The sequence below is a fragment of the Sitophilus oryzae genome, unplaced genomic scaffold (assembly GCF_002938485.1).
Source record: "Sitophilus oryzae breed Bouriz unplaced genomic scaffold, Soryzae_2.0 scaffold_1111_pilon_pilon, whole genome shotgun sequence".
In the NCBI taxonomy this organism is placed as follows: Eukaryota; Metazoa; Arthropoda; class Insecta; order Coleoptera; family Curculionidae; genus Sitophilus; species Sitophilus oryzae.
The window spans coordinates 3,640,206-3,653,246 of record NW_022145740.1 but is presented as its reverse complement, the minus strand read 5'-3'; the positions used below and the strand labels follow the sequence as shown (position 1 = coordinate 3,653,246).

General features: G+C 34.4%; 1 protein-coding gene across 10 annotated transcripts in view; it reads right to left on the bottom strand.

Moving 5' to 3' along the window:
- LOC115882167 (MAP kinase-activating death domain protein) overlaps nucleotides 1-13,041 on the bottom strand; it is a 121,683-nt gene that overhangs the window by 83,173 nt on the left and 25,469 nt on the right. For all 10 annotated transcript variants that reach the window (XM_030900051.1, XM_030900059.1, XM_030900077.1 and 7 more), the window contains exon 2: nucleotides 3,801-4,123. In XM_030900051.1, the coding sequence (XP_030755911.1) occupies nucleotides 3,801-4,123 (323 nt within the window). The remainder of the gene's footprint in view (nucleotides 1-3,800; nucleotides 4,124-13,041) is intronic.

Sequence of the window (13,041 nt, the reverse complement as noted above, 5' to 3'; positions counted from 1 at the left end):
AAGGATTTAAATGTGCTTTCGTATATACAGGATGGCGCACCTCATTCGCTTCGGTTGATTATACGAAAACGGAAAGATGAAGAAACAAAATATTTTATGGGTATATGTGGGGAGGCAATGTGTACAATTTAAAATTACTTTGAAATATACAGGGTGTTTCAGAACTACGATCCATACCAAAGTTATATTTTTTATTATGGAACACCCGCTATTTTATTTTATTTTGGGATTCTTGGGCCCAAAAAAGGCATTTATTATAAGGGTTAAATATGTTTAAAATCTTTGGTTTTTGAGATATTTAAAGATATTTAAATATGCATGCTACAAAAGAATAGATTATTACACTAACTGTAGAATTATATTACTAACACCCGTACATTACTTTTCAGAATTAATTCTTGTGCTGAGTTTAACGGTAGAGAAATTAACATTACTGAAAAATGTTATAACTTCCTTAAATTTATACAGGGATACCAAAAGTTGTTGATCTATTTTAAGGATTTATTTTATATAAAAACTTCGTTATTTCAAATTTTTAGTGTCCAAACCAAAAACACCCTGTATTTTTTTAAATAAATCGAAGCAGACGTTTAAATAAAAGTAAACTTGTATAAATTTAAATACGTCTATAAACCAATTTCGATTTTGAAAATAGCTAGTATTGTATTGACTATTTACTATAAACTTGCCATGACGATACTAACCCTCTTGGTTGGCATTTTATTGAAAAATTGCTCTTTATTCAAATTCTAAGCTAGATAGGTACAGGCAACCCTAATATAGTTTAAAAGAGCATTTGAATCTGCTTCGATTTATTTAAAAAAATACAAGGTGTTTTATTTGAAATAACGAAGTTTTTATATAAAATAAATCCTTAAAATTGATCAGCAGTTTTTGGTACCCCTGTATAAATTTAAGGAACTAGTAACATTTTTCAGTAAAGTTTATTTCTCTACCTTTAAACTCAGCACAAGAATTAATTCTGAAAAGTAATGTACAGGGTATTAATAATCTATTCTATTGTAGCATGCATATTTAAATATCTTTAAATATCTCACAAACCAAAGCTTGTAAACATATTTAACCCTTACAATAAATGCCTTATTTTGTGTCCAAGGATCCAAATATGACATAAAATACTGGGTGTTCCATAAGAAAAAATATAACTTTGGTGTGGATCTTACTTCTGACATACCCTGTACATTTCAAAATAATTTTAAACTATGCACATTGCCTTCCCACATATAATATATTTTGTTTCTACATCTTTCCGTTTTCATATAATCAACCGAGGCGAATGAGGTGCGCCACCCTGTATATATGAAAATATTATGAGAGGTAAATTAACATTATAGGTTTTAAATATTCAAGATTAAAACCCTGCTACATGAATTATTCCAAACAGAAGCAGTTTTGAATGACCGGAGACGTGGCCAAACACAATCAGTTCGGCTAAGATCCCAAGAAGGACATTAAATTGTTGAAACTAAAGTTGAAACCATATAGGCTTGGTACATTTCAATTGATTTCAAAAGATTCCAACCGCGCCGCTGTATACGGCAGAAATCAGAAATTTTTGCTTTTATTTTAGGCCATGGCCGTCCCGGTTACAGTTCATGTTGATCACAAAAAATAATACTGAAATCATGGTTTTGTCATAATATTTAAGTATTTTAGTTTTTTGTTAATGCAGTTATTGAGACTAAAACACTCAGGTACCAGGTTTGTGTGATGTAACGCTGTTTCGGGTAGTAAAAAATAAGTGAAAAATAATTCGAACTAGGCGTCGCGCGTCGTGTTGTGTTGTGATAATTTCAAATGTTAATAAAATTGCTGGAAAAATGTTAACGCATATAGGAGAGCGTAATTAGGGCGTTGTTGGGTGCAATAACATTCAATAACTCGACTTTCCCGGATATTCAACTCTCCCGAAACGACATTTTATATCTTCATAGTTTCTGGTTATATCTTCATAGCTTAGTTATTTTTGGTATCAGTAATACCAATACTTTTTTCCTTAGAGCCGCTATAAGGAGTTACTGCGATATAACGAGTCAAAGAGTTGTAATCGTCATAATATGCACACGTTTCCACGCCACCTATGAGTTAGTGTACTTTCGCGTTTTTTTACGTGGTTTCTCCAGTAGGCCTATTCCACATGTCTATTGTGATTCTGTTTAATTGAAAACTATTGCAGAATAAAAGATATTAGTATGGATTGGAAATTATAAAAGCGATGGAAATAAAGAAAAATAGAAATTTACTAGTCTGATTCATAGCCTTCAAATAATTCTTATTGTTCTTTTTGATCTTCTTCTTCTTCTTCTTCTTATTGATCTTCGTCTTGTTTTCTCTCTTCTCTATCCATTCTCTCTTGCACTCGTTGATTTTCGCAAACCAATGTGTGATGAAGCTTTAGAGCGTTTTATGAATGGATCATTGTATCTCCCGAGTTTAAATATCTTTGAGTACATTGAACTAAGTCTTGTTTTTCAAACATTTTAAAGACTGTTGTTTTACCCCTCCTGTAAAATGCAGACGTCGTCGTAGCACAACCAGTTATTGCGTGTAAAAATAGTACATGATTTTGGCTCTTTGCAAAACTGGCTGGACTGTTTTGTTCTCTGGCATGTACAAATTGTCAAGGCCGGTTATGTTCTGATATTGAATCACCAATAGTAGAGGATTCGTTTGATACCAACGAAGAAACATATGCGGTGCATCACTATTGACCCAATTTACTTTCATCCAGGATGAAGTAAACGAACAAGACGAAGATCAAGAAGGAAAAGAAATTCACGAAGAACAACAAGATGTATTTGAAGGTTATGAATTGGACTAGTAAATTTTTATTTTTTTTATTTCCATCGCTTTTATAATTTCCAATCCTTACTAATATCTTTTATTCTGCAATAGTTTTCAATTAAACAGAATCACAATAGACATGTGGAATAGGCCTACTGGAGAAACCACGTTAAAACGCGCTAAGTACACTACCTCATAGCCTTGTTTAAAGGCTTATAGGTAACGTGGAAACGTGTGCATATTATGACGATTACAACTCGACTCGTTATATCTCAGAAACAGTGGCTCTAAGGAAAAAAAGTATTGATATATTTTTATAGAGAATTTTATGATAAAACTTGCCGTTTTCCTAAAAATCGCGAAAAAAACAATTTTTTTCGAGATTTTTGACCTTTGACCTCGCATTTTTTTTTTTCCACCGGAATGATTCGGAATTTTAAAATGTTATTTTTAATTATGTTTTGAACAATTACACGTATTTTCAGCTTGTAAATTTATGTACCTTTACTCTTATTTTTTGGTGTAATTTGACCTGACAAAATTTTTAATTTATATTTTTTCATCTTACATATTTTACGAACGTAAAACAACACCAACACAGATATTGAGATAATTTACCATATTAATAAAATAGAACGCAACTAAATAAACTGAAATTTAAATCAGTCATATTGAATCCCTTCGCGATCTAGTAAATTTTCTTTAGTTTTTTGTATACTTTTGTTTACCTCAGTTTTCTCATTCGAAGTCTTTCTGACATAAATAAAAGAGTTTATTTAAATATTTACTTTCCTTTTCGGGACTATAAATACCATTTAATCAGATCGTAATTAAATCGCATAAAAAGAACGAATTTGCATATTTAATCATAAGCAAGCTTAGTAAAACATATCTTAATTGCAAATAAGTAAAAATGAAGGACAATTTAAATTGAGGGCTGATTTTCCGGAATTTAATGTGGGAAGCTGCATTTTTTCAATGTTAACTTAATTTACCTGGAAAACGCCGAATCGGAGCTTTTCTCCATGCTTTTCCTCCAGCTATCCCTTCGCATGCCGGTGTTGGCCCGCGCTTTCGTCAGTCCAATCAATCCAGTCGATTTCTCGACCGATCGATAAAAGTTGACGCATACGCCATACCGCGTCTTTCCCGAATCCTTATCGGTGAGAGTGAAAACGAAAGATGAAGCCTCACGTAAAGCTGTTCGTTTCGGTCCCACGGACGAACAGCCTTCCGGTTGGCAGAAGTAGACCATGTCCAGCGGCATCGGAAAATCTTTGTGGTCCTGTATCGGATATCGACGAAGAAGCTCAGGAGGCTGTAACAATAAAAAATGATAATATAAATTATATATTATTACATATTTTTGTGTTGCAAATACTGCGTTAAAAACTGCTATTTGTACAGGGTGGCGCCTCTCATACACCGCGGAGGCTCCAAGGAGAACGATAGTTTGTATTGAAATGAAATTTTGTGAGAATATGTAGGTTAATTCAGAACACTCTTTAAAAATATAGAGAGTTCTTCCGGGAGTCCCAAAAAAAGTTACATATCAAAGTTGTGTTTTTTGTAATGGAACACCCTATATATTAATTGATTTTTGGATTCTGGGAGAAAAATAAAGGTGAATTTTATAAGAGTAGGTATATGACTAAAATGTAAGGTTTTAGACATATATTTAACATTTTCTAGAAATAAAGAACAATTTTTAAATTACAATAAAAGCTACCTAAATTGGAATTTACCCAGTATAGCCTAATATGTAGTTAAATTAACTATTGTACTTTAAAAAAATAAAATTTCATCCAAAAAGTTATACAGGGTGAGACAAAATTAATATTGAACATTGGTCACCTTTAAAAGCATATTATTTTTTATTTTAAATAGAGTCTTCAATTCAATGGAGATTTCATGTACCCCTCAAACAAAGATTTTCCTAGATATTTTCATTTACATGATTTGATCTGAGAAGATCTTTATTATTTGATAAAATCTAGGTGGCTGTGATATGTCTAACGTTACTTCAACTTAGCTGTCTAATTAGTCCAACTTTAACAACTTGTTATCAATTTGTGTCAGTTAAAACAAAAAAAATTCTCAGAAATTAGCCGAAAATGCAAACTTATCCTACATCAGAAAGAATTGATATGATTCTGTTAGTTGGCGAATGAATGTATGCCGGACCCAGTATACTGAACTGGGGCACTTTTGTATAGAGGTAAATTATGGGCAAATAACTTATTTTGGTTCCAAAAATACGTAGTAATTCAATGTCGACGGAATATTGGGACACCCTGTATATAATTATCTATTTATTATCTTATATCTCTGGATCTTTTTCTTCAAAGCTCTAGCACGGCTCTAGGATGAAAGACATATCTATTGATATCAGTGATGATATGGCCGCGGTTCGGGTACCGCGTAAACAAAGTAGTCCTCGTGTTAAGCCAGGGATTAAGCAAGCCTTTAGCAGCTTTACTCAGACTCGGACAACGGACTCAAATCTGCTTAGGCGGATCCGGTTTCAGCATTGATATTCATCTTGCCGAGAGGAGTGTCCTATTTGCAGGCCGGATAGTTCTAGCAAGGTCCTAGTATCTCAGGCTTTTAATTAGTTAAAAAATAATAATAAGACGAAGTTTAGAAACTAACCTTAAATTTCAGTTTTGTAAACTCATCCTGAATAGTTTTTTTATAAAATATTATAAACAACAAAAATGAGTTTAACTCGGACGCCCTACAGAATATCTGCATTTTTGGCTTCCTTTCTGATCACGTTATATAATCCTAAGATATTATTAAATATGATTTGTTAGTTTCAGAGGCCCGGCCCCTAAAAATTAATATTCATCGATACACACGCTCTTTTGGGCGTGGATCTATGCAGATCCAGGGGTCTTTCATATCGGAATAAGTGAAAAAAGCTCGATTTCGGTCCAGATAATTTTCGGAAATTTTTTTTGTTTCAACTTTTCTTAAGGTATCTACCAAACCCTTTAATTCTAAAAAGCTATTTTTGCACCATCGGATAGAGGACTGATGGCGGCCTCCCATGGTCTATTTTTCGTTTCCTGGATTTTTATAAGGACCCGTAAAAACGATTTAAAGTTGAAATTTTGCCAAAATAAAAAAAAAAACAAGTATCTCGGAAACGGTAAGTAGCTAAACGACCAGTGAGTTAGTTAGTTTTTTTTTCTGCTGGTATAATTTAATGTAGCGATCAAATGCCAACATTTTTGAAGTGACCTGCGCGTTTAATTTCAACGTTAACACCTTAAAAATTATTTAGAATCATAAAAAATATACCCGGTACCCGATAGCGTATAGATACAGCTCTCGTCCACCAATTCAAAGGTCGTGGGTTCGAATCCCACAGCCGGCATTTCATTAGCCGACTATCTTTATTAAATTAAAAATACTTTGTGTACCTAAGTCGACTCGGCCTTAAATGAGTACTTGGGATTCACAATCCTGAGGTAATATAGGCGATTGAAGCGTAGTGCTAGCCACATTACCTTTTTTGTATACCTTACGGCTCTAGTATAACAAGCTGTACCTTGCTACTCCCAAGACGTTAAACGCTATATACGGGAGATATTATTATTATTACAAAATAGGCCCCCTTCTAAAATCGCATGGATTTTGGTAGCTCGAGCGGACTATAAGAATAATAAGGATAGTAATCAAAAATATGTTGGGCAAACTAAAAAACTAGAAGATCAATAATAATTCGATGATGAAGAATATTTGGCTCAATTAAAATATGGAGGAGCAGATAAATCAATTTATCTGTCATTCACAACTGTCATTCAACATATTTTTGACAAAGATCATTGTATAGATAATAATAACCAGACCGTAGTGTCGACTGACAATTGTCAATCTTTCGGAATTTATTTATTCCTTCCTCAGGACATCAACGTGGTAAAAAAGACCTTCATAAAAACTACATTAAAAAATAGGCTTGAGGGATGCATTGAAAACTCCACAGTAAAAATATCGCTGACCACTCAACCACAATATTGGCTATCTTGGGGCGGTTAAAGGTTGTCGCCCACTAGACCGCAGCGCGACGCGGCGCGGCGCCATGTGGAAATTTCTTTTGTCTGCTTGCCATGTACTTAAATGGACCAACGCACATTAGAGCGCGCAGCGGAGAAGCGCGCCGCGGGATTTCCGTCAAGAAGTCGGAAGACTTCTCTAGCAACTTTTTTCCGTCTCCCGCGTTTTGGCGCGTTGCAGTGTGCGTACTCACAAGGGAAATAATTTTGCATTCGAGTCTTTTTAGTTGGCTTTTTGACTAGGAACTAGTGATACGTATCAATGGTAGAATTGTATTTTTAAAGGTAAATTAGGCAAATCGATTTTCATAAAGGAATATGATATTTTTTTAAGTCTTCCCTCACTAGAGACAGATGGACGAAATGCCGTTCTATCAAAGATTTAATATAATTGAGGGGTGTAGAGGTAAAACCGGCAATCTCCACTTTTTAACAAAAGTGACAATCTCCAATTTTTAAATTCTAATTACCTAAATATATAAAAAAGATCAGGGTTTTTTCACCTCATAACTAATATACACATCAGAATAAATAAGTATTAGTAATATGTCTCTTCTGAAAAAATATGATGAGTAGAGATACTCGGTGTTTTGCTTCTAAAACCCTCAATTGAGGGGTGCGTAAAATGTTTCCTTTATATTTTGTAATACTGAAAAAAATGATCTTGTCTTTTATTACATCTGGAAAAAGATGGTAAAATTCTCCAAACTTCCTTCTTTTTTTGTTAATCGTATGAGTCCAAACTTTTCCTCACCCCTCTTCCTCTTCCTCTGTTAGAAGAGCACAAAAAATACGCTTTCGTCCGTACTTGAACTCATTGCTTTAAAAACTAAACTACAGTAAGTAAAAAACACTTCGACTATAACTAAATAGCGTTGCCGCGTTTCAAAAGCGCGCTATAGTGGGCGCAGTTCCTTCGCAGCCGGAAAAAATTCTCTTCCCAGCGCCGCGTCGCGCAGCGGTCTAGTGGGCGACAACCTTAAGTCGCCTGATTATTATTTAAAACATTGGAATAATTGAGAGATCTTCGAGTAAAATTTAATTGCGTCTCAATCTAAGGCGTGAAGGCGCAAAGCAACCGACAAACGACAACTAACGATAATAATAACTTAAAATTAACAAAATACGTCTCAAAAGACAATTAGGAAGCGTCGAAAGCGTCAACATAGAAAATATTCTCTTTATTACTTATATTAAAGCGAGAATTAAACTTACGGAGATGCAAACGTAAATGGAAGATGCAAATATACCAAGCAAATTGTGATAAACTAACTAAATTTATTTAGAAATTAACATTTCGTATGCTTCTAATTTGTAAATTTGATAAATGATTCAAGAATATAATCAGAGCAGATATAAGGACATAGAAATAGAAATTATTTGTTATGGTAAACAAGCTAAATATTTGCCACGAAATACACATTTTTGTTCACATGTTATATTAACATTTTTTTCAAATTTACATTTTTTCAATTATTTCTTTTAATTATGCATTATTTGTCCACAAACAACGAGCATGCGGGGCCTATAGGTATATAAAGACCCCAAAGAAAATGAATATTCGTCATCAAAAATTGTCCACACAAAAACTGTCCTAATATGGATTAAGAGTATACGATAAATATTTGCCCAAAAAGAAAATAGAAAACAGAATCCCAACTATATGTGTAATTTAAGCTCTATATGTTAAGCTATAAAAACGCATAAAAAAAAAGTCACAAAAAGTAATAAATCAATTTTATAAAGAAAAAGATTTTACTTTCTCTTTGAAAAAAAAATTATTGAATACGGTCTTACAAAACTGTTCACCTCCAAAGCAAAGGTCAAACCTTAAAAGTTCAGTCATCTTGTTTTTGTTGCGGGAATGTTTTTGCGTCTTTATTCCACAACATTCGTTTTGCCACTTCAGTAAATTCTGTTTTTGTCTCACCTCAAAATAGAAAGTAATTTTAGTAAAGTATAAGAAATATCTCGTTATTACTGAGTGAGTTTGTTCGCCTTATTCAGACGAAATAAAATAGATAGAATGTTTGATTTGCAGCGCCTGTTAAAAATACTAAAGATTACAGATAAAGTATGCACAATTTTGGTCACAGAACTAGTAGTAAAATATTTAAGGAATATAGACTAAATCCTAGTTGACCCTTGAATCATATCAACCGATTTTTAATCAGTTGACACAATCCAAACAGCGTGACGCAAAAAAGTAAGACATGCGCAGCGTCCAACTGTATTTGATCCAAGTACACTTGGACCGTGTCATCCCGGCTTAAAGAGGCGTAATATTTACCTCATTACTCTTTTACAGAACTTTACTAAAGCTTGGTTGGTTTGGTTACACGGTCAAAGTGAACTTGGATCAAATAGAGTCCCGCATAATACGATTATTTCATTGCGATCAACTTAAACAGTATCGGGGACTGCGTGAAGTACAGAGCCCGAAAGTTCTGATTTCTACCGCAACGAGCACTGCTGTCAAAATTTTTAAAATTAACTGAAATGCACGAAGCCTATAAAGAAAATCTTATTCTTTTCAGTTTTCTTGATGTTTTAAATATTGTAAAGTTGGTGAAACTGAGATAGTTGGTGAAAAGGTCTTAATAGATCCAATATGATCGAAAAAAAAATGGCGTCAGCGATGGCTATGAAATGAAGATCGCTGTCATTTTATATGTAGAACTAGCGTGTACCAGCGACTTCGTTCGCGTCGAATTAATCATTTGTAATGGTTATGATGAAGCAAAGCAAGAATTTCCATTAACATACAAACTGGATAAAATTTTCTCACATTTATGTCAGCATGGGAAAAAACAATATGGAGATATTATTATATAACTTGGTAATATTTGAGGGGTAGTTTCATCTCGTTGGAATTTGACTTTCGAAAAATCCGTTTGCCAAAAATAAGGTTTTTACGTCAAGCAGTTTAAGCGGAATCGTGGTTAAGAAATTACCTAACTTTTTGGAACACCCTGTATGATTTTTTAAAAAATTCAAAATATGTAAAAAAACAAATAAATTATGCTTGTCCAAGCGTTTTCCCGAAAGACTAACCGTTTTTTAAATAACAAATATTGTAATATTTGAGGGGCGTTTTCACCCTCTTGGAATTTGAGGTTCGAGAAACCCCTCCTTATCGAACCTCTACACCCCACAGTCAATCCGTTTGCCAAAAATCAGCTTTAAACGTCAAGCAGTTTAAGCAGAATCGTGATTACTCAATGGTCATATTTTATGAAACACCCTGTATAAATTTATAAAAAAATCTTAAAATATGTAAAACAACAAAATAAAATATACGTGTTTAAGAGTTTTTTCCTAAAAACTCACCGGTTTTTAAATAACAAATATTTTAATATTTGAGGGCCCTTATTTCACCCCCTGAGAATTCGAGTTTCGAAAAATCCCTTCTTATCGAACCTCTACACCCTAAAGTCAATCTGTTTTCCAAAAATCAGCTTTTTACGTCAAGCGTTTTAAGCAGGATCAATTATAATCTGCAGTGATTAATCAATGACCAGATTTTTCGAAACACCCTGTATACATTTTTAAAAAATCTTAAAATATGTAAAAAAACAAAATAAAATGTATGTGTGTAAGCGTTTTTTGGGAAACTTGACCGTTTTTTAAATAAAAAATATTGTAATATTTGAGGGGTGGTTTCACCCTCTTGGAACTGGAATTTCGAAAAATCCCTTCTTATCGAACCACTACACCCTAGAATCAACCTGTATTCCAAAATTAAGTTTCTTACGTTGAGTGGTTTGAGCAGGATCGTGATTAATCAGTATCTCAGTCACTTAAGGATTTTATATATTAGTATAGATGATATGGGGAATATCAACGATCGTCACTTCCACGCCAAGTGGACTTTTTTCGATCATACGGTACAATTTACTTGTAATATACAAGTTTGCAGAAAAAATTCATCTATACATTTTAATCAAATGTTACAGTATGTATTTAATACCTTGTATTAGCACGCAACTATATTAGTATTCCTGATGTATTTCCAAAATGTACGACGCTAGAATGCATTATAAGCATAGAAGCATATAACGTTATTTGGCCCTATTTGAGGTCAATAGACTTAATGCAGTTCATAAAATAAAACAAAATTTATAAAAAAACGTATTATAGGTTAACATAATATAGATTCAAAAATTCTACGGCGCTACTCTATGCCGGAAACGCTGCAACATGTAAGGGCTATTATTGACATACCAAGAATTTACAACTTTGAGAAACACCTCACTGTAGTATTGGGTAATAAAAAGGATTGGAAGGAAGGAACGCTTACTCAGCATATAAAAGACCATACCATCACGTGGTATACTGATGCTTCCAAAACCAAAGCAGGGACAGGGATAGGAGTATTTGGGCCGAAAACTGAATACTCCGAACCAATGGGCACCTACCCCAGTATCGTTCAGGCAGAAATTTGCGCTATCGAAAGATGCGTACAATTTATCTTAGATAGGAACTATAGAAAACAGGAAATTGCCATTCTATCCGATAGTCAAGCAGCACTTAACGCGATCAACTCAGTAACCATCAATTCGAAGTTGGTCAAAGAATGCCTAGACAAGCTCAACAAATTAGGCAAAGAGAATAAAGTCCTCCTACTCTGGGTGCCTGCTCACCAAGGGATAGAAGGCAACGAAAAAGGAGCGAACACTCCACTAACTGGACCAGAACCGTTCTGTTTTCCAAACGGAAACCAACTGAAAGCGGAACTGAAGAATCTGAAAGACTCCATCCGTAACTTAGAATGGGTGTCCTCCAACGGTCTAAGACACTCGAAAAAGTTCCTTAGAACTTATGACCGAGAAAAATCAAAGGTTTTCCTTGATTTAAGTAAAAACAATCTTCGGATTGTCACGGGGTTTCTAACAGGACACTGTCTCCTCAACGAACACCTCAGTAGGCTGAAACTGAGAAACAACGGCGAATGCAGATTTTGTGGGGAAAATGGGGAAACACCAGAACACCTTATCACTGAGTGCGCCGAGACGACGACCATTCGTGCCATGAACCTTGGTATGTCTGATGTAGAGGATGGAGAGCTGGCCTCTGTGGAGCCGTCTCAGATACTGGCTTTTCTTAAAGCCCTGAGACTGTATGATTAGTTATAACTCGTTATAACTCAAGAAAGGGGAACACACAATAGATCTATATATATCGCGGTGATTAACTCCCCTCCTAAACATTCTACATTCTACAAGGGCTATTAAATAATAGCCCTTGTACCAATTTTGCAGGTCATAAAAAGATGGGAATTTGCCCGCACCAATTTTTGCAGGTCATAAAAAGATGGGAAATCATAATTTATCAAATCCCTGCAACCCTATGTCGCTTGCAAACCAGTGCCTTGCAGTGACATATTATGTGCTCTCCTTTATATCGCAGAGTCCGCAATAAATATTTTCTTAAAAGAGTTTGAGCTTGTTCATGTAACACTTGACAACCATATGTCCTGTCAATAGACATGTTGTAATCCGTACTTTATTCCTTAACATTAGCAGTTTCTTTGTGGTTTTATATTAGATATTTGGCTGAAGGGCATTGCTATCTCTAATATATAATAGTACCGTATAGAGCAACCAAACAATCCTACATTCACCTAGAATTGACCTCCGTGGAACTGAGTGCCTTTAGCACTGCTTAGTTGTCTGCAAAGATGGCCAAGAAATGGTGTGTTCTTTGCTCGGGTGCTCATTATGTCGCTTTGCTTATTATGTCTTCTACATAATAGTGGATTGCTGGTATTTCTGCCTGGAAAATTGTTACTTTCTCAAACAAGCTTACCGTGAAAAGATATTCCTTGTTTCTGCCCTACTTTTCCAAATCCTATGCCTTCCGATGTTTTTGATCCCTCTCTATATTCCAGGTTGCCTCAGATTAAATGGATACACCTTTTGTCCAGTCTTTCCTTCCTGGTAGAGTTATGTTAAAGTTGTTGTAGCTGTTGCATTTAGGATATAACGACTATATAGGTAAATAACAGCGCCATCGAAATAGAAACTGCTACAAAAAGCGTTTACTGGATAATATATTTTTTCAATTTTATTTAACTTACGACTAATTTTATACACGAATTTATATATTTACATAAAGCAGAAAATAGTCTCGACTGACTAGTGAGAAAGAAAATCTAGGAACTAGTGGGGTTGCA